General features: G+C 35.5%; 1 protein-coding gene across 13 annotated transcripts in view; it reads left to right on the top strand.

The window, feature by feature from the left end:
• Window positions 1-22,375, top strand: part of COP1 (COP1 E3 ubiquitin ligase) — a 267,302-nt gene that overhangs the window by 82,820 nt on the left and 162,107 nt on the right. For all 13 annotated transcript variants that reach the window (XM_033198878.1, XM_033198882.1, XM_033198877.1 and 10 more), the window contains one exon: window positions 16,700-16,757. In XM_033198878.1, coding sequence (XP_033054769.1) covers window positions 16,700-16,757 — 58 coding nt within the window. The remainder of the gene's footprint in view (window positions 1-16,699; window positions 16,758-22,375) is intronic.

Here is a 22,375-nt window from a genome sequence, read left to right as displayed (position 1 = left end):
CCCTTAAATACTCTTGAGTGAAAATGATCCTTAAGATTACGATTTGAAATCAGACATGCTGACATGAATATTATCTTTTATAATACTATTAATATTTGATTTTTCTTTAAGCAGCAGCATGTAGTTGCAATTTTACTAATCATTTTTCTTTCAGAATTAATAGCTTCATTATTATTTAAATGCCAGACAATTTTTGTTCTTATTCCTCACTAAAAAGTTTTGATCTCTCTTTTAAACAGGCTTACTTTACAAAGTTCTTTTCTAGATTCGTTAGTTTTCTGTAATGATTATCTTTATTATATGTCAGGTCACTGAATCCTTTACATAGATTCTGGGTTTATGTTTAGATTATGTATTTAAATGAAAAAAGAAAAGCAGAAGCCAGATAATGGTATTCCCTCCCTTTCCCAGTCCCCCACAGAACTTTATATTCTACCTACTTTGATTAGCTATAATTGTCATATCCTGTTTTACTGCTTCTGTCATACCCTGTTTTATTGCTTCTGCCTTGTTTAGATCCTTAGCATCACCTAATCTAGCAATAATCTTTTAACCTATCCTCTTATGTGTTATTGTCAGAAATATGATGTTTCTTTCCTGCTTAAAATTTTTCAGTAGCTGCCTATCATGTACATTGGTTTAGATCCATCTCTTTGCATGACCCTCCGTAATTACCTAGCCCCAGCCTACTGTTTTCGTGCTTTAAAATTGTATGTAACTCTCAAAGCAGAATGTTAGGGTATCTTTGCTTATACTGTTGCTTTTGCCTAGAAACTTCTCCTGGATTGAACTGTTAAGTAACTATCCCCAAAGACCTGAAACCTAGGGTGAGGTCTTTCTTTTTATTTTTGATTTTATTTATTTTTTGTTTTTATTATTATACTTTAAGTTCTAGAGTACATGTGCATAATGTGCAGGTTTGTTACATATGTATACTTGTGCCATGTTGGTGTGTTGCACCCATTAACCCGTCAGCACCCATCAACTCGTCATTTACATCAGGTATAACTCCCAATGCCATCGCTCCCCGCTCCCCGTAATAGGCCCTGATGTGTGATGTTCCCCTTCCCGAGTCCAAGTGATCTCATTGTACAGTTCCCACCTATGAGTGAGAACATGTGGTGTTTGGTTTTCTGTTCTTGTGATAGTTTGCTGAGAATGATGATTTCCAGCTGCATCCATGTCCCTACAAAGGACACAAACTCATCCTTTTTTATGACTGCATAGTATTCCGTGGTGTATATGTGCCATATTTTCTTAATCCAGTCTGTCACTGATGGACATTTGGGTTGATTCCAAGTCTTTGCTATTGTGAATAGTGCCGCAATGAGCATAATGTGCATGTTTCTTTATAGCAGCATGATTTATAATCCTTTGGGTATATCCCCAGTAATGGGATGGCTGGGTCATATGATACTTCTAGTTCTAGATCCTTGAGAAATCGCCATACTGCTTTCCACAATGGTTGAACTAGTTTACAATCCCCCCAACAGTGTAAAAGTGTTCCTATTTCTCCACATCCTCTCCAGCACCTGTTGTTTCCTGACTTTTTAAAGATTGCCATCCTAACTGGTGTGAGATGGTATCTCATTGTGGTTTTGATTTGCATTTCTCTGATGGCCAGTGATGATGAGCATTTTTTCATGTGTCTGTTGGCTGTATGCATGTCATCTTTTGAGAAATGTCTGTTCATATCCTTTGCCCACTTTTTGACGGAATTGTTTTTTTTTCTTGTAAATTTGTTTGAGTTCTTTGTAGGTAACTATCCCCAAAGACCCCAAACCTGGGGTGAGGTCTTTCTATTCTTTTTTCAGATGCCCTTTCCCTAAAAACTTAAGGGAAGGGAAAAGGAAGCAGGAGATAGAATTAACCACTTGTTTTGTAAAGATTTCTACTTATTTTGATCCTGTTTCTATAGTATGTATTACTTTGGAAAAAATACATGTTTTCCATGCTGTACTGTAATCCTGTGAATATTGTTTTTTTCTTATACTTCCACATTTTTATGTATTTATGTATAATAGGGACTTAAATATAAGGTTTTGAGTAAATATATACCTAACCTAGAATGTCATTTAATTTTCAATTTGTGAATTTACTGAAGCATGACATTTAGTATACTTAATAAGTAAATTAATTATTTTAATTTTACTATAAAAGCTATCAGTTATGCTTCATTGAGGTGAGGTATTTAAAAAATAAAAATAAAAATCAGTTGAATTTTTTAACCTTTAAGCTTTCATCCATTTCAAACTTTCCATATAATCAATCAGACCTATGACTGCTATACTTAGAACCTTTTTAATCTGTTTTAAATTCTAAGGAAGAAAGTCTTCACAATTCTCAGTATAAACCATAGTTTACATTTTATTGTTGCATAGTTGTGTGTGTCAAATAATGAGTAAATTAGAGATTGGTAGGCAAGCATAGTCTCTTTTACTTATTGCAAAGTGGAATTGGTTCTTTTGTATAGGAAGGTGATTGTGAGGATATATATCCTAATTGCCCTTCTAGAGTATTATTAATTTTTTAGACATTTTTTAACTTTTTAGCTCAGACTTTATTTAAATAATACGGCAAAACATTTTTGTTAGGTTCTCTTCCTGGCAAATAGGACAGTGCTATTTTTTTTAGATTAAAACATACTTAGACTAGGCTTTATTATCTCTGAATTTTTGAGAGCGTAAACTGGGTGGACTCTACATGGACTAACAAATGTGGATGTTAGGCTCTTTAAATCTTATTTACTTTAATATTCTGTGTAATTGAATAGAAAGCACTGCTAAATAACTTATTATCAAGCCTATGAAGCCATTAGCTTAGTATAAACCTAGTATTACCCTCTTGTGGTTAGCTGTATATCTGGTGTGATGAGGAACATTGGCATACAATTCATTAGATTTTAAATCCTCGTCAAAGCCATTGCAGTAACTTTGCTTTTAAATTTCTGAATGTATCTTATTGATGTGATTTCTCTCTTAGAAATAATTATCTCATAATTGCTTTATTCTTTGTCTTTAAGCAGTTTTGGAATGGTGAGTTATTAGTCTCTTCTGTGTGTTCAGAACATCAGAGAACTTAGTTTGAAAAATGTTGTATTAGTTGAAGCTTCTCTATCTCCTTCAGCTGGGTATGCTTGATAAGATCTAGGTAGTTGCTGGAGTTAAATTTGCATAATAAGTCTTGTTTTTCTAAGATAGTATGTAAATGTAGTACAAAATACAAGTACTAAATAAAATTTTTTGATCTATAGTCTCTTATCTTTAAAATGCTTTTACTGATAAGAAATTGCTGTTGATTGAAAGTTTAATTCATTTTTTAAAATATTGTCATGCAGGAATGCATTAGTTTAAATTCTGAATTGCCTATTTTCTGTGTTAGAGGAAGAAGGAGATTTATGAATAAAATATGTAGGTAAGACTTATATAAGACACTTTTGATTTTATTTACTCCATCAAACATTTTTGAAGCATACCTTTTATTTGTGTTTCTATAATTTTGACAAAGTTCCAGATGAATCAAAGTATAGGGATAATAGGAAAAAGCAAGGAATCATTTTATGGAGGCTAGGAATATTTAACATTAAAAATATATATGTAGGGTAGTGATCTAATACCTTGTGAATTCATATATTTTATAATTTGAATACATTAATGATACTTAAACAATATTGCATAATAGCTTCTGGACTACATTAAGAAATTCCTCTAGTTTACTCTTGTCACTCTGTGCAATTATACTAATCTCTGGTCATTGAAAGAATATATGCTTGGGATGGGTATGGAGGACAGGGATGAGTCTTTAGTAGATGAAAAGTGAGCCATCTTCCCTATTTTTGCATAGTGAGTCTTTGGCTGGATTATTACCCCTGACATTGTCATCTACCACTTCACATGTTAATGCTTAAGTTCTTAGTACTTTTTGGCAACTGTTATTGGTTCAACAACTTTATTTGATAAGTTTTCTTCTTAATGCAGGAAATGAAATGTTTTTATGATCAAGTTGAACTAATCCTTAAGGGGAAGCTTATGACAATACAGGAAATTATCTGTACACAGGCTAATACTTTTTCTCAAATCTTCAAGGTTAGGTGATTATAGATGGATTTTTAAGAAATTTCAACTACACTTGGATTGGATAGTTTTGAACATACATGATGTTTTGCTGTGTTTTAATGAAGCTTACCTTTATGTGAGAGTAGTAAAACCATTTGATTGTTTTATTCTTGTGAGTACTAAGGGTTACTTGACTTAATTCTGACCCTAAACCATGCCAAGGAGTTGAACTTGATGCCAAAGTCAGTAAAATAATTGAAGAATCTTAAGGAATCTTGATTGTGAACTAAAACAAAAACAAACACAAAACACAGGAAACAAACTTGCATGGCAATAACGTAGGGGATACTCTTCATACACCTGTAATTTCTTATTAAAATTGATAGGTAATAGAAATTCAGTAAGTTCTGAAAACGTTTCTTAAAACTGTAATTTTCTTTAGAATAGTTGAAGAATTTATTTTCAGTCATTCAACCAGTATTTGAGGTGTACCAGGCATGTATAAAACACTGTGTTAGAACCCAATTATTGAGAGAAAATATTTGTAAATCATATATTGGATTAGGTGCTAACATGCAAAATATACAAGGAACGAAATATACAAATACTCTATGAAACAACCTATTTTTAAAATGAGTAAAGGACTTGAACAGGTATTTCTCAAAAGAAGCCATAGAAATGGCCAACAGATATATGAAAAAAATGCTGAACATCTCTAATCATCGGAAAAATGCAAATTAATGCACATTAATTTCTCACATTTCTTAGATTGGCCATTATCAGAAAGATGAAACAAATGTTGATGAGGATGTGGAGAAAAGGGAGCTCTTATACACTGTTGGTGGTATTATAATTAGTACAACTACTTTGGAAGACATTATGGAGGTTCCTCAAAAAACTAAAAATAGAACTAAAAATAAAAATACGATCCTGCAATCCCGTTACTGGGAATATTCTCAAAGGAAATAAAATCACTATGAAAAAAATCCCATCTTCTTTGTCCCATTATTCACAGTAGCCATGCAAACAATGTAAGTATTTATGTAAATGGATGAATGGATTTAAAACATATGTTGTATGTGTGTATATATACATACACACACACACACACAGGAATACTATTGCACCTTAAAGAAAACCCAGGAAGTTCTGTCATTTGCACCAACACAAATGAACCTAGATGACATTATATTAAGTGAAATAAGACAGGCACAGAGAGACAAATACTATATGATCTTGCTTACATGTGGAATCTAGAAAAGTTGAACTCACAGAAGTAGAGCATAGTATGGTGGTTAACAGAGATTAGAAGTGGATGGGGAGAGGAGAGAAGTTGGTCAGTGAGTACGAAGTTATAGTTAGGAAGAATCAGTTCTGGTGTTCTGTTGTGCAACAAGGTGGTTATAGTTAATGATAGTGAATTGTGTATTTTAGAATAGCAAAAGAGAGGATTTTAAATGTCCTCACAAATATTTGAGGTGGTGGATATGCTATACTCTGATCATTTCACAATGTATGCAGAGATCACAATATTTTATACCTCATAAATATTCACAATTATTATGTCAATTAAAAATAAAAATGTAAAAAACACTTAGGCACTGGGATATATTGATGAATATGACAGACCCTAGAACCCTGTTCTCATGGTTACATATTCTTAGGAGGAAAAATAAGATATGTGGGTGAATTGATTATTCTCTTTAAAATTTGGTGTAAATAGACTTTTTGATTCCAATAATTTATAATCATCACACTGTTTAACTCAAAAACTGTAGTAATTATGATTAATTGGTAGGCATTTCAGGATTTCTATAAAATATCCTTGGGTTCTTGTTAAGAACTAAAATCATCAACAGAATGAAGGATAAAAATCAATGATCATTTCAGTTGATACCTAAAAAGTGATGTTGATGCCAGGCGTGGTGGCTCACACCTGTAATCCCAGCACTTTGGGAGGCCGAGGCGGGCGGATCATGAGGTCAAGAGATCAAGACCATCCTGGCCAGCATGGTGAAACCCTGTCTCTACTAAAAATACAAAAAGCTGGGTGTGGTGGTGCACACCTGTAGTCTCAGTTACTCAGGAGGCTGAGGCAGGAGAAATCGCTTGAACCCAGGAGGCAGAGGTTGCAGTGAGCCGAGATTGTGCCACCGCACTCCAGCCTGGTGACAGAGCGAGACTCCGTCTCAAAAAAAAGAAAAGGAAAAACAAAGTGATGTTGATGAAGTTCAACATTCCTTCATGATAAAAACCTTTGATAGATTGTTTATAAAAGGAACACACTTCAGCGTAATAAAAGCCATATGTGACAGACCTATAGCTAGTTGTACTAAATGGTGAAAAAGTGAAACCTTTCCTCTTAGATCTGGAACTCAACAAGGATGCCCACTTTCACCATTGTTACTCAACATAGTACTGGAAGTCCTAGCTAGAGCAGTCAGATAAGAGAAATAAATAAAGGGCATCCAGATTGGAAAGGAAGAAGTCAAATTATCCCTGTTTGCAGATGATACGATCATATATTTGGAAAAATCTATAGACTCCACCAAAAAACTATTAGAATGAAATGATACAGATTCAGTAAAGTTGCAGGATACAAAGTCAACATACAAAAAATCAGTAGCATGTTTGTATGCCAGCAGTGAACAATGTGAAAAAGAATAAAAAGATATTCTTATTTATAAAGCCACAAATAAAACTAAGTACTTAGGAATTAACCAAATAAGTGAAGGGTATCTGTAATGAAAACTATAAAGCACTGATGAAAGAAATTGAAGAAGACACAAGTAACTGGAAAGATATGCCATGTTAATGGATTGGAAGAATCAATATTGTTAAAATGTCCATACTACCCAAGCAATCTACAGATGCATTGCAATCACTATCAAAACACCAATGACATTCTTCACAGAAATCGAAAAAAAATCCTGAAATTTATATGGAATCACAAAAGACCCAGAAGAGCCAAAGCTGTCCTGAGCAAGAAGAACAAAAATAGAGGAATCATATTACCTGATTTTAAATTATACTGTATAGCTATAGCAACCAAAACAGCATTGTACTGGCATAAAAACAGACACATGCCAATGGAACAGAATAGAAATAGAGGACCCCAAGACAAATTCACACACCTATAGCGAACTCGTTTTTGACAAAGGTGCTAAGAACATACATTGGGGAAAAGACATTCTCTTTAATAAATGGTGCTGGGAAAACTGGATATTTATGTGCAGAGGAATGAAACTTGATTCCTACTCTCATCATATTCAAAGATCAAATCAAAATGGATTAAAGACTTAAAGTCCTCAAACTGTGAAACTACTACAAGAAAACATTGCGGAAACTCTGGGCAAAAAGTTTTTGAGTAATACCCCACAATCACAGGCAACCAAAGCAAAAATGAACAAACGGGACCATATCAAGTTAAAAAGCTTCTGCACAGCAAAGGAAACAATCAATGAAGTGAAGAGACAGCCCACAGAATGGGAGAAAATATTTGCAAGCTACTTATCTGACAAGAGATTAATAACCAGAATATACAAGGAGCTTAGACAGTTCTATAGGAAAAAAAATGTAATAGTCATTTGAAAATGAGTAAAAGATTTGAATAGGCACTTCTCAAAAGAAGACAAAAATGGCAAACCAGTGTATATAGAAGTGTTCAACCTCATTGATCATCAGAAATGCAAATCGCAACTACAATGTGATATCATCTCACCCCAGTTAAAATGGCTTTTATCCAAAAGTTAGGCAGTAACAAATGCTAGTGAAGATGTGGAGGAAAGGGAACCCTTGTCTGTGCTGGTGGGAATGTAAATTAGTACAACCACTTTGGAGAACAGTTTGGAGGTTCCTCAAGAAATTAAAAATAGTAGTGTATTACCTAACAATCCCACTGCTGGGTATATATCCAAAAGAAAGGAAACCCATATATGAAAGAGTTATCTGCGTTCCCACGTTTGTTGCAGCACTGTTCACAATAGCCGAGATTTGGAAGTAACCTATGTGCCCATCAACAGATGAAGGAATTGAGAAAATGTGGTACACATACTCACTCAATGGAGTACTATTCAGCTGTAAAAAAGAATGAGATTCTGTTATTTGCAACAACATGGATAGAAATGTAGGTTATTATGTTAAGTGAAATAAGCTAGGCACAGAAAGATAAACAACACATATTTTCAGTTATTTGTGGGATCTAAAAATCAATTGAACTCATGAAGATAGAGAATAGAAAGATGGTTACCAGAAGCTGGGAAAGGATAGTACGGGGCTGGGGAAGTGGGAACGTTTAATAGATTAAAAAAAAAAAATTAATTAGAAGGAATAAGATCTAGTATTCGATAGCACAACAGGGCAACTATAGTCAATAACAATTTAATTGTACATTTAAATATAAAAGTATAATTGGATTGTTTGTAACACAAAGGATAAATGCTTGAGGGGATGGATATCCCCATTCTCCATGTTGTGATATTACATGTTGCATGCCTGTTCCAAAATATCTCATGTACCTTGTAAGTATATACACCTGCTGTGTACCCAGAAACATTAAAAATTAAAAAAAAATTAAAAAGATCTAAAATCACTGCCTGACAAATATGTTAAAAGTTCGTTTAGATTCTGAAATCTGAGGTGTGAAGAAGCCAAATTGCAGTGTTCATGAGTGTCAACCAAGACTCCTATTTGAAATGCAGATTTTAAAAATCTGATTGATTAGGTTTGAGTTAGATCTCAGATTCAAATGCAGGCCTGGGGTTGGGGCGTGGCAGAGATGCTACTTTAGAAAATATGGGAAAATTGATTTAGTAATTGATGATAAGCCTGTGTTACTTACATGTGCTTAAATAAATCCTTAAATCTGACATGCTTATTTTCCTTTTTATAAGAGAAAGTTCAAATATTCAACACAAACATTTTATAACTGCATATTTCATGTTTTGTGCAGGATGGGGGTAAAGATTTTTAATTATTTTACTCTATTCTGTAAAGTTACACATTCTTCTATAATGTCTTTGAAATACCTCAGGTAAAGTTTCTGGGCTTGAGAGGGCCAGAAAAGTTAAAATCAAGTCTCTGTAAAGGAAACAAATTGTTGGTATATACCAGCCATTCCCTGTTAATTCCGTTTGTATGCTGTGATCAAAGCCTCATGTTTATGGCTTTTTGTCCTTTCGGGTTAGAGTCATTTAGAGTCACATAGGAAACTTTTTACCCCTTTAATTATTATAGATGTAGTTTGATTCTAGGAGATCAGACGTGGGGGTACCTAGGGAAACCAAAGCTGCACAGCTTTGCTTAGGTATAAGGACAGCCGTATACAAATGTAAAGTTTCATGTGCTGTTATCATTTACCATTTCTGCTGCTCATGCTCTCTCTCCTACCGAAGTCCCATCATATTTTTCCCATTCACCACATCCCCCAATCTTTGAATTTTTAGTTAATTGTTTTTGGAATGCTTCTTCTACTTATTTCTGGAATAATTCTGATGTTATTTCAGATAGTTCTTTTTTTAAAAGAACTATCTTTTTTTTTTTTTTAAGCAGGTTCTTTTTTTAAAAGAACCCTGGTGGATTGTATCAACTATATCACCTGATAATTTAAAATTTCTACTGTGTGAATTACAAATAAATTGTAATCTACTCCAACTTGTTGGAAAGTAGTAATAGAATACAAACTAGTCAAATATACCACTTTGTGTAATGAACTGAAACTTTCACTCATTTTGTTGGAGGCATATCAGTCTTGTTGGTCTTATTCCTTTGAGCTTATTTTTGTCTATTTTCGCATTCTACCAACCGAAGTAGTTGACTTCCAAAAGTAATAAAGCAATAGACTCAGACCTGTTCCATCTTTTAGAAATTTTCCTTACTGCTTGCTTTTTATATCTGCTAGCAGTAAGTTTCTTTCTAAGGAAACTCCTCTTACAAAGAAAACTTTTAAATGAGCTGCTCTTTTGCTTTCCTTTTTCAGTTTCAGAATTATTATGTATTAAACATTTTAAAAGGCAATATAAATATTAGGTTCTATAGTCCCCGTATGCATTATATAACTATGACTCTTTGTAACCATATACTAATTAAAAGACAAGAGGGTGCGGCGTAAATTTTTTTCTGGGGTTCTAAAACACTGTGATAGTTTCTGTTGTTTGAAGAATAAATTGCCCCATGTCTTTTCTGTAGAAATCATAGATAAGTACTCTATCCCTAGTACTTTTGTTGTTGTACTAACCTTGCATTCCTTAAGTAAACCTAAATTTGTATGATATATAAATTCCCAAAACGTTTTTGGAAATCTTTTGGATCAGAGTATAGTCATATTCCTTTCCTGCCTTTACCGATTTTAGAAAGGTAACAGAGTACGTATGCCATTTATCATATAATGCTGATGGAAGAATAAGAGGGACTTTCCCATAATCAAGCACATTAGTATTTCAACATTGAGACATGATGTCAGATGTGTTCAGACCAAGTTTTTTATTTTTACCTTTAAATAGGTTGCAAACAAGCATTTGATTTTCAGAGTTTTGAATTTTAGGTCTTATATAATCTTTCTGAGCCCAAACTTTTTTTTAAGGCCAAACTATATTGCGAAAAATCTATTTATTGCTTAAAAAGCCATTGTCATCACCAATATTTATTTATACAAAACTTGTGTCCTTGAAATTCAGATACCATGAGAAGAGTTTAGTATTGTCTGTTCCCAAACAGGCAATGAAAGAAGATTTCATTTTAATTTTCAGTTGGATTTTGCATCAAAATCAGGAAATCTATTTTAGAAATACTGTCCTAGAGGAGAACTGCATTTATATGTTGCAACTGTCAAAGTAGTATTCCAGCTGTGGAATTGTGTCATTGCACTCCAGCCTGGGGTGACAGAGTGAGATCATAAACAAATGACATATAAAGACATGAAAATAATGTCTGGTACATAGTAAGAACTCAATAAATGTTAGCTGCTGCCATTATTGTTGTTGACAGATTAGTCGCATAGATTTTGGGTGATATATTTGACTACTTGTGTCAAATGTTAAAGGGTATATGGAGTAAAACAAGAAAAAACATGAAGAATGATTTTTAGTATCGCTGGAGGTCTCTGCAAAATTGGGGCCACAACAATTTTGGTTGCCCAATAAATGGGATTTATTATTAATTTAAAATTAAATTAAAAATATTAAATTATTTAAAATTTAGTATTTTCAGGTTACTTCTTAGTGTTTTCTTTTGGAGAAACTGGTTCAGTAACTATATGTAGAACACTGGAAAGGAACAAGTTTTATTTGTAGCTCCATTTGATTTATTTATTTAAATGTAGACTTTTTTCTCTCTTTTACATTTATAGCAAAAAATAAATGATAATAGTCTAATTTTATGTGAGTATATGGCATTTTGGACTCTCTTTGATTCCTTTATTTGTAATTCCATATTTATTGTGTGCGTTTATCCTAAAACGATCTCAGTGTGCTTTATTTTTGCTCATTGATTTAAAATTTCTCATTATAATTTAATTAGCTAATATATCTACTAATAATTTAAATTTAAACCATTCTTTTTCAGTATGAAAGGCTAGTCTAAAATCAATATGCCTATTATTTTTCCAAGAGTGAACCATTGTTTTCTCTTGGTTACCTCTTCATTATACTATACCTCATATGTGAAATTGACTTCATAATCTTACCTTCTAGTTAGGAAATATGTCTTTACTTTTGAAGGAAAATAATGTAGGTGAAAATAGTTATATGACATCTACTGGCATAACTGAATTTCTTTGATACCTCAAATTAACAGCTACATTGTTTTTACTTATTTTAGCAAAGCTTCTCATTGTTACCAGCAAGAAGATTAGGAACTGTTTTATTATCTTTTGATTAAAGTGTATTACTCCTATATCAGTTTTACTTACTACCCTGAAAATTTTTTTCCTTGACATCTTTTGATGTCTTTATTAAGTGTTTTGTTGTTGTTGTTGTTGTTTTGTTTTGTTTTGGAAGTGGAGTCTTGCTCTGTTACCCAGCACCGAGGCTAGAGTGTAATGGTGTGATCTTGGCTCACTGCAACCTTCTCCTCCCAGGTTCAAGAGATTCTCCTGCCTCAGCCTCTCTGATAGCTGGGATTGCACGCACTTTCCATTACCCCCGGCTCATTTTTGTATTTTTGTAGAGTTGGGATTTCACCATGTTGGCCAGGCTGGTCTTGAACTCCTGACTCAGATGATCCACCTGCCGCGGTTTCTTAAGCTAGTATAACTTTTATAATTTTATTGACATTTATTTGAAAAATACATGATTCTGTCTTATATTTATAGGTTACTGTTTTTCATTTTTCTCTTTAAAATATGTCTATGAAGTAGGGGCTTATCCAGGATTTTCCTGTTCTTCAGTTAGAGAACATAAAGTGCCTAGGTAGTTTATATAGCATGGTGGTTCTTGTGGACTCTGGAACTTGACTACTTGGGTTTGAATAATAACATTGCTGTTACCCAGTGTTGTTATCTTGAGCCAAATATATAATCTCTCAGTGCTCGAGTTTTCTTACTTGAGAAATGAGAATGATAATAGTATTATCTACATTAGAGCTGTGAAGTTTATTTAGGTTAGTGCATAGTAAACCCTCAGTAATTGGTATTATTGATATTGTTATTGCCATCTAGTGACTGTGGATGAATCAAGAGTTAAGTAGTAGTATAGCACCAGAGTCAAGAGGGACCCAGCCCTGTCAGTGCTTTCTAATATTCTTTTTTTTTTTTTTGAAATGGAGTCTTGCTCTGTTGCCCAGGCTGGAGTGCAGTGGCGTGATCTCTGCTCATGGCAGGCTCCACCTCCCGGGTTCATGCCATTCTCCTGCCTCAGCCTCCCGAGTAACTGGGACTACAGGCGCCCGCTACCACGCCCGGCTAATTTTTTGTATTTTTAGTAGAGACGGGGTTTCACCATGTTAGCGAGGATGGTCTCGATCTCCTGACCTTGTGATCCACCCACCTCGGCCTCCCAAAGTGCTGAGATTACGGGCGTGAGCCACCGTGCCCAGCTACATTCTTTTCTGTGTGTGTGTGTGTATGTGTATGAATGTATGAATGTATGATATAAAGCAGAATTAATGGATTTTATTATTCAGATTTTTCTGTTGCTGTCTGTATTATACCTTTTTCTTAGTGAATTAAATTAAAAACTACTAGAAAATAAGTTTCATATTCTGTAATCATTAATAAGATACTATTTTTAATGCTTAGTTTTATCTGCAATAAACTGATGAGCATTTTTTAACATATATGAAATGTAGAATTATATCACTGTATACACTGAGATACCAGTATTCATTTTTTTGGCTTACAGTCACAAAATTCTGAATCATAAATCTGTAAAAATGTATAGCTGGAAATGTTCTGTTCTGTAGGCCTCTAAATATGCAACTACACGATTTTATTAATGTTATACAAACGCTAGGGGGTTGAGTTTCATTAGTAGGAAGAACAGAGATCTTTAATGCATTGCATTACCTCACTTTCAGTCCTATTAGTCTCTGGATGGAGTAAACTGAAAATAGCATGCAGTCTTGTCATACCAGTGTGTGACTCTATAGGAAAGGCAAGCAATGGTTACATTTTATCTAAATAAACTCATGACAAGAACATTTGAATTCTTTATATGGTTAAGTTCTTTAAAGGCTCTTTTGTAATTCAGTTTTGCTATAGGAATTGTTAACACAATTAACAGTTTTTTTTTTTTTTTTTATGTGCTATATTTTTTGTCACTCATCTAACTTTATTTTTTCGTTGATACATAGTATTTTGTACATGTCTATGGGGATACTTGTGATATTTTTTACATGCATAGAATGTGTAATGATCAAGTCAGAGTATTTGGGAGTTATCCCATCACCTTGAGCATTTATCATTTCTTCTGGCTATTTTGGTTTTGGTTTTGGGTTTTTTTTTTTTTTTTGAGACGGGGCCTCTCTCTTGCCCAGGCTGGAATGCAGGGATGTGATCACAGTTTATTGTAGCCTTGACCATTTGAGATTAAGTGATCTTCCCACCTCACCCTCTTGAGTAGCTGGAACCCCAGGCATGCACCACCACACACAGTTAATTATATGTAGAAAACGGGGTCTCACTATGTTTTCTGGGCTGGTCTTGAACTCCTGGGCTCCAGTGACCCTCCCACCTTGGCCTCCCAAAGTGCTACGATTATAAGCATGAGCCACCGTGCCTGGCCTCTTCTAGCTATTTTGAAATATACAATATATTGTTGTTAACTATAGTCACCTTAGTCTGCTGTCAAACCTTAGAACTTATTTCTTTCATGTAATTGTGTGTTTGTACCCATTAACTATGCCTTTAAAAAAAAGAAGACTTCTGTGTAGGCAGATTCATATGATTTATTTTTGAAAATGTGAAGTTTTATGTTACTAATCTTGTTAATAAAAGAAACTAAAATTTATTGAATATTTACCGTATTTTGGCATCATACTGTGAACTTTACATGCATTATCTTATTTATTTATTTATTTTTTTTTTTTTTTTGGTGAGACGGAGTCTCGCTCTGTCGCCCAGGCTGGAGTGCAGTGGCACGGTCTCGGCTCACTGCAAGCTCCGCCTCCCGGGTTCACGCCATTCTCCTGCCTCAGCCTCCCAAGTAGCTGGGACTACAGTCGCCACCACCTCGCCCGGCTAGTTTTTTGTATTTTTAGTAGAGACGACGGGGTTTCACTGTGTTAGCCAGGATGGTCTCGATCTCCTGACCTCATGATCCGCCTGCCTCAGCCTCCCAAAGTGCTGGGATTACAGGCGTGAGCCACTGCGCCCGGCTGCATTATCTTATTTAAATCTCAAACTTCTCTGATTTGTCTTCATCATTTAGTAGATGGAGAAGCTAGAGCCCAAGTAAGATTAACCTCTTGCCCAGAGTCAGGCCATTCACTTCTATGGGTAAAATCCAAACTGTGTACTTCTTTTTTTTTTTTTTTTTGAGGCGGAGTCTCGCTCTGTCACCCGGACTGGAGTGCAGTGGCCGGATCTCAGCTCACTGCAAGCTCCGCCTCCTGGGTTTACGCCATTCTCCTGCCTCAGCTTCCCTAGTAGCTGGGACTACAGGCGCCTGCCACCTCGCCCGGCTAGTTTTTGTATTTTTAGTAGAGACGGGGTTTCACCGTGTTAGCCAGGATGGTCTCGATCTCCTGACCTTGTGATCCGCCTGTCTCGGCCTCCCAAAGTGCTGGGATTACAGGCTTGAGCCACCGCGCCCGGCCAACTGTGTACTTCTAAGAGTACCTCCCATGCTTTAACCTTTGAGGTTCTTTCAGTACTAAGTAATTAATCATCTTGTATATTTGCATATAGAACCATTCTAATTAGTAATCTCAATTTCTTAAATTTTATAGGATAGAAAGAATATAATTTTTTTGTTGTTGTTGTTTTTTGTTTTTTGAGACAGAGTCTCACCCTGTCACCCAGGCTGGAGTGCAGTGGTGTGATCTCAGCTCACTGCAATCTCCATCTCTCAAGTTCAAGTAATTCTACTGCCTCAGCCTCCCAAGTAGCTGGGATTACAGGAGCGTGCCACCACACCCAGCTAATTTTTTTATTTTTAGTAGAGATAGGGTTTCACCATGTTGGTCAGGCTTGTCTTGAACACCTGACCTCAGGTGATCTGCCCGCCTTGGCCGCCCAAAGTGCTGAGATAACAGGCATGAGTGACCATGCCTGGACTAAACATGTTTATAGTAGAAATAGAGAAAAAGAATTTACAAAAAGTAAATCGTAATGTGTACAGTTGGTATATATGTCATGTGGTTTTCAGTTGTTGATGGTTTTTTATGTAGGGCTTATTTAAAGATGGGAGGGAGATAGGAATGATGAAATGGTAAGATAGAAATGCCAAGATAGAGGAAGTAAAAGATAGCCTACGCTTCTGAATGTTTTTTTAGGGTTAGATAGAATATATAGAGGATATAATCAAATAAAAAGAACCAATGGAGAAAGCATATTATGTTTGACCAGAGCAGAGGAAGCTAGCATATTGATTTTGGGTTACAAAGGCAAGATTATTGTTATTTTACCATTTATTTTATTCTTTTGATAGTTCTGTTTTTCACATGAGGTTTGATTATAATATTTTGAAGCTAGGAGAGACTCGAGATAATATATAAATAGCTAGCCTTCATCACCTCATTTTTATAGATGAGGAATCTTGAGTGATTGATTATAAGGTAACTATCCAAGAACACATAGCTTTTTAATGACATAGCAGGGTCTGTTAACCATAGATTTTGATTGCATGCTTGTGCTCTTTTCCCAATAGTGTAAATTTTCTTTTCCTTAAAGTTCCCCAAACCTGATTAACCTATCTGAAAATGAAATATAAACAAGTAAATCTATATAGACACCTGCCTTGTGATTATCCCCTGTTGACATTATTTCTTGGTTTATATGTTTGAGGTGTTGAGTTGAAGTGGTAAATTGCTTAAATATTTGCTGATATGTCATGGGTTGTCTATTTGATGTTTAATGATTGACAATAAATGTTTTCTTTGCTTAGAAATTAGAAATACTGGGCTTATGTATGATATACTTTAGATTTAGTTTTTCAGTTGTTAAAATTATGTAAATACTGAAATCACATTTTTCTCTCTTCATTTTGCAGTAGTATTATTGATTCCACAGAATACAGCCAACCTCCAGGTTTCAGTGCCAGTTCTCAGGTAAACGATATCTTTGTTTTAATGATACCACAAGTATAATTGTCTGAGTTATAAAGTCATAGATTAGTTTACTAAAGTGTCCTGTCACAAAGACAACCATTTTGAATGCAGTGGTGTTGATTAGCACTTGAATAGCTCTTATGCATAATGGCAGAATCAAATATTAATAATTGCTTTTTCAATGATAACTTAAGTTTATTTTCTTCACCAAATTGTGATGGAACAAATCTAAAGGGTTTTGCTTTGTTTTTGTTTTTTTGAGACACTCTGTCATGCAGGCTGGAATGCTGTAGCCTCGACCTCCTAGGCTCAAGCAATCCTCCTACCTCAGCCTCTCAAGTAACTGGGTCTATGGGAGTGCACCACCATGCCCAGCTAATTTTTGTACTTATTGTAGAGATGGGGTTTCACCATGTTGTCCAGACTGGTCTCAAACTCCTGGACTCAAGTGATCTGTCTGCCTCACCCTCCCAGAGTGGTAGGATTGTGGGTGTAAGCCACTATCCCTGGCAGTTTTTTAAAACTTACTGTTAATTTCAGAACCTGAGAGGAAGGAAATACTTTAGGAAAAAAAAAAAAAATGCATAATCAGGACATAGTTTATCTTAGAGATATGAAAATTATAAATCTCTCATTGAATTATGCTTCACGCTGTTGAAACTTACACCTTTTCCATGGAATAAAGACTATAGTCTTGAGTAAAATAGATATCAGCTTTACCTCTTTTAATTAGCTTTTTGATTATTTTGATTATTTGATTATTGATTATTTGATTATTTTGAACTTTACTCTCTTCATCATTGACTTAGAGATACTGATATCTGTCAAGCTTATTTTTGAGGCCTAATATGCTTTTTTTAACTTTTTATTTTTATATTTTATTTTATATTTTTGAGACAGAGTCTCACTCTGTCTCCAGGCTGGAGTGCAGTGGCACCATCTCGGCTCACTGCAACCTCCACCTCCCGGATTCAGGCGATTTTCCTGCTTCAGCCTCCCGAGTAGCTGGGACTACAGGCACGTGCCACCACACCCAGCTGATTTTTTGTAATTTTAGTAGAGACGGGGTTTCACCATGTTGGCCAGGATGGTCTCCATCTCTTGACCTTGTGATCCTCCCTTCTTGACCTCTCCAAGTGCTGGGATTACAGGCGTGAGCCAGTGTGCCCAAGCATTTTTAATTTTTATTTTTGAGATGGAGTCTCGCTCTGTCACCCAGGCTGGAGTGCAGTGGCATGATCTTGGCTCACTACAACCTCTGCCTTCTGGGTTCAAGCGATTCTCCAGCCTCAGCCTCCCGAGTGGCTGGGACTACAGGCGTGCACCACTGCATCCGGCTAATTTTTGTATTTTTAGTAGAGACGAGGGTTTCACCATGTTGGCCAGGCGGGTCTCGAACTCCTGATCTCAGGTGATCTGCCCACCTCGGCCTCCCAGAGTGCTGGGATTACAGTAATGAGCCACTGCTCCTGGCTGTTTTTAAACTTTTTATGTTGAAATAAGTTTTGACTTAGAGAAAAATTACAAAAATACTACAAAGAATTCCTTTATAGTTTGCATCCAGATTGTCTAAACACTTAACATTTATCACATTTGTTTTATCATTCTCATTCAGCCTTTCTTTTACATATATACATATAATTCCTTTTCTGGATTGTTTGAGTAAGGTACACACATATGTTTCTTTACCCTTAAATACTTCAGCATGTATTTCCTTAGGAACAAGCATGTTGTCTTATGTAATCACAATATAACTTTAAAATTCAGGCAATTAATATCGATACAATATTATTTCTAAATTCTAGATTTTCAGATTTTAAGAATTACCCTAATATTGCCTGGGCAACATGGTGAGACCCCACCTCTACAAAAAATAAAAAAAATTAGTTGGGCATGGTGGCATGTGCTTGTGGTTTCAGCTACTCAGGAGGCTAAGGTGGGAGGATACCTTGAACCCAGGAGGCCGTGGTTACAGTGAGCTGAGATCACGCCAGTATACTCCAGCCTGGGTGACAGAGTCAGACCCTGTCTCCCCGCCACCCCATCCCAGCCCCCAAAAGAAAGAATTACCCTAATATCCTTTATAGTAAAACAAAAAACAGTGAAGTATTTTTAATGAACGTTTATTTGTATATTCACTTTATTTAAAAAAATAGTATACCTATTTTTATCTAAGTGAACGGTACATCCTTTTGGATTATATCACTTCTGTTTTACTTGTCTCCAAATTTGGATGACTACCTTGTTACTTTTATGATTAGTTTATGTGACTACTCTGTACATCATCCTGTATTATGTTCATGTACAATGCATACATTTGGTCTATTCTTTTTTTATAGTGAGTTTGTAGATTGGTTTGTGTCTGTTTCTGAACAGCCATGAAAATACCAGATTCAATTATTTTTATACGACATAATGGAATACATTAGGAGAAATTTTAAAGCCTTAAATTGAAATATACCATAGGAACTTGAGAGATAATAGCAGTCCCTGTATCTGGAAACTGGCTTAGCATTTATAACTAGCCATTTATGTTCTCCTTCTGAACATAATTTCACAGAACATCAACATCAGACAAGGCTACTCTCTCTGACTGATGAAGCGAAACAAAAAGCAAGATCACTCCGTATAAAGTTGTCTAGCCACATTTAAAAAACAAAGTCACTGTGCAAACTATAGAAAAAAAAAAAAAAAAAACCTACCCTGACCAATGTGAGTGATTTCTGCTTCTTTACCAGTTAAAACTGTAGCTTCCCTGTAGGCTTCTGTGCTCCTAGATAAGATTTGTCATTACATAAGTTGCTGAATTATAGAATCATTCCCATTTGACAGTATCTAATCCACAGTGAAGCCCCACTTTCTTGAACCTTCCCACAAATTATTTAACAAGTGCCTTACTGAGCCATCTCTCACTTATTCATATTTATTGCCACTAGCAATAAATAAAACTTGTTTTACTACAGGTGATTTTTTTAATTGGCTTTTGGCTGGAGGACGTTGACCAAACTCTATATAGGGGAACAAGAAGAGGTTTCCACAGTTACCTTTTATATTAACATTGTTTTGGAAATTCTAGCAAATCCTATGAGCTAGAAAACAGTAGAAATTGAATCTGAATACAGCCTTCAGAATGTGAGAAAATGTTTGCAGATTACCCATCTGACAAGGGATTAATAACCAGAATATATAATGGAATCAAAAAATTTGACTGCAAAAAAAATCCAATTTAAAAATGGACAGAAACTCTAAATAGACATTTTCAAAAGAAGATATACAAGTGGTCAATAGGTATATAAAAAAATACTTATCATTAACCATCAGGGAAGTGAAAGTCAAAACCATAATGAGATACCGTCTCACCACAGTTAGAATGGTATTATCAAAAAAATAGAAGTAACAAATGTTAGAAAGGGCATGGAGAAAGAGTGAATGCCCCTATACTGTTGAGAATGTGAAGTAGTACAGCCATTATGTATGGAGGTTCCTCAGAAAACTAAAAATAGAACTGTCATATGTTCCAGCAACCCCATTGCTGGGTATGTATCCAAAAGAAAGGAAATCAGTATATTGAAGAGATATCTGCACTCCCATGTTTATTGCAGCACTATTCACAATAGTCAATATTTGGAATTGACCTTTAGGTGTCCATCAACAGATGAAAGGATAAAGAAAATGTGGTGTATATACACATTGGAATATTATTCAGCCATAAAAAAGAACGAAATCTTGTCATTTGCAGCAACATGGATGGAACTGGAGATCATTAAATTAAGTGAAGTGAGCTAGGAACCAAAAGACAATCAAACATCACATATTGTCAGTCTTAAATGGGAGCAAAAAAAAAAAAAAGTGGATCTCATGGAGGCAGAGCATGGAATGGAGATAGTAGGCAGAGAAGGGAAAGGTATGGGGGGTGGGGATGGAGAGAAGTTGCTTAGTGGGTACAAAAATATAGTTAGTTTGGGTGAATGAGTTCTAGTATTTGATAATACAGTAGGGAAATTATGGTTAATACTTTATTGTATATTTCAGAATAGCTAGAAGAGAAGAATTGCAGTGTTTCCAACATAAGAAATGATAAATGTTTGAGATGATAGAAATCCCAGTTACCCTAATTGATTATTACATTGTATTTGTCTATCGAAATAATACATGTACCCCCCCCCCACAGATGTGCACAACCATGATATAGCAACTTTTGTAAAAAGAAATTGAATCTGGAGGAAAAAGAAAAACAATCAATCTTTTTTTTGAAATATTTTGGAGTAGCACTTACTTTTATGTGGTGAAGGAGACTTTTGGTTTGAGATAGTACTCCGAGACAGTGTGTTAATATCGTCTCATCCCCTCCCGCAAGAAATCTTATTGCCGTATTGCTCTCCTCACACCTAAAACTTAGAAGAATTTGTAGATGATTAAAAGAGAAAATACGGAGTAGAGCTGCCTAATCTCTGAGTCACTATATGCATGGTAAATGCATGCTTAAGGATTAAATAACAGGTCACCCAGGAGAATTCTTAGCATCTGTTAGAGGACTGGGTAGTTTTTGAGGAGGAAACCCTACTAGTGTTGAGATGGAGCTGACATGATACATTGCACTGAAGACCTTACCCTTCATTTCTAGCTGTGCTCCAAATAATAGCTAGACTTAAAATAAATTGACACAAGAACAACTGAAATAGTGGATAGTCGAGTATAAGCCTGGCAAATGCAAACTAAAGAATACTGTAAAACTAAAATAACTCCAAAAGTATGAATAAAATAGGACAGTTTTTCCACATAAATAAAAGGTATATTTTCCAAAATTAGTAAAATTTTGTATCACGAAGGATTGGAATTTATGTAAAGCAAAATCTGTTAGAAATTAAATAATTAGGGGCTGGGCGTGGTGGTTCACGCCTGTAATCCCAGCACTTTGGGAGGCCAGAGCAGGCGGATCGCGAGGTTAAGAGATCGAAACCATCCAGGCCAAAATGGTGATACCCTGTCTCTACTAAAAATACAAAAAATTAGCTGGGCATGGTGGTGCACGCCTGTAGTCCCAGCTACTCGGGAGGCTGAGGCAGGAGAAGTCCTTCAACCCGGGAGGTAGTGGTTGTATTGAGCCGAGATTGCACCATCGCACTCCAGCGTGGCGACAGAGCAAGACTCCGTCTCAAAAAAAAAATAATAATAATTAGGTAGCATGTATTTTGCAGTTACTTTTCACAGGCAGGGTTTGAACTATTCATATGTATTAACTAACTTTCAGAACTACTCTATGAGATAAATACTATTATTATTTTTATTTTTTGAGGCGAGGTCTCGCTCTGTTGCCCATGCTGGAGCGCAGTGGCACCATCTTGGCTTACTGCAACCTCCACCTCCCGGGTTCAGGTGATTCTCCTGCCTCGGCCTCCTGAGTAGCTGGGACTACAGACACACACCACCACACCCAGCTAATTTTTGTATTTTTAATAGAGACGGGGTTTCACCATGTTGGCCAGGATGGTCTCGATCTCTTGATCTCATGATCTGCCTGCCTCAGCCTCCCAAAGTGCTGGGATTGCAGATGTGAGTCTCTGTACCCTGCTGATAAATACTATTATTATTTTTTATTGAAAAGGAAACTGGTACAC

Source organism: Trachypithecus francoisi, unplaced genomic scaffold (genome assembly GCF_009764315.1).
Source record: "Trachypithecus francoisi isolate TF-2019V2 unplaced genomic scaffold, Tfra_2.0 Lachesis_group5, whole genome shotgun sequence".
Taxonomy (NCBI): Eukaryota; Metazoa; Chordata; class Mammalia; order Primates; family Cercopithecidae; genus Trachypithecus; species Trachypithecus francoisi.
The sequence above is the reverse complement of the archived record's forward strand: the minus strand, read 5'-3'. Positions and strand labels throughout refer to the sequence as shown.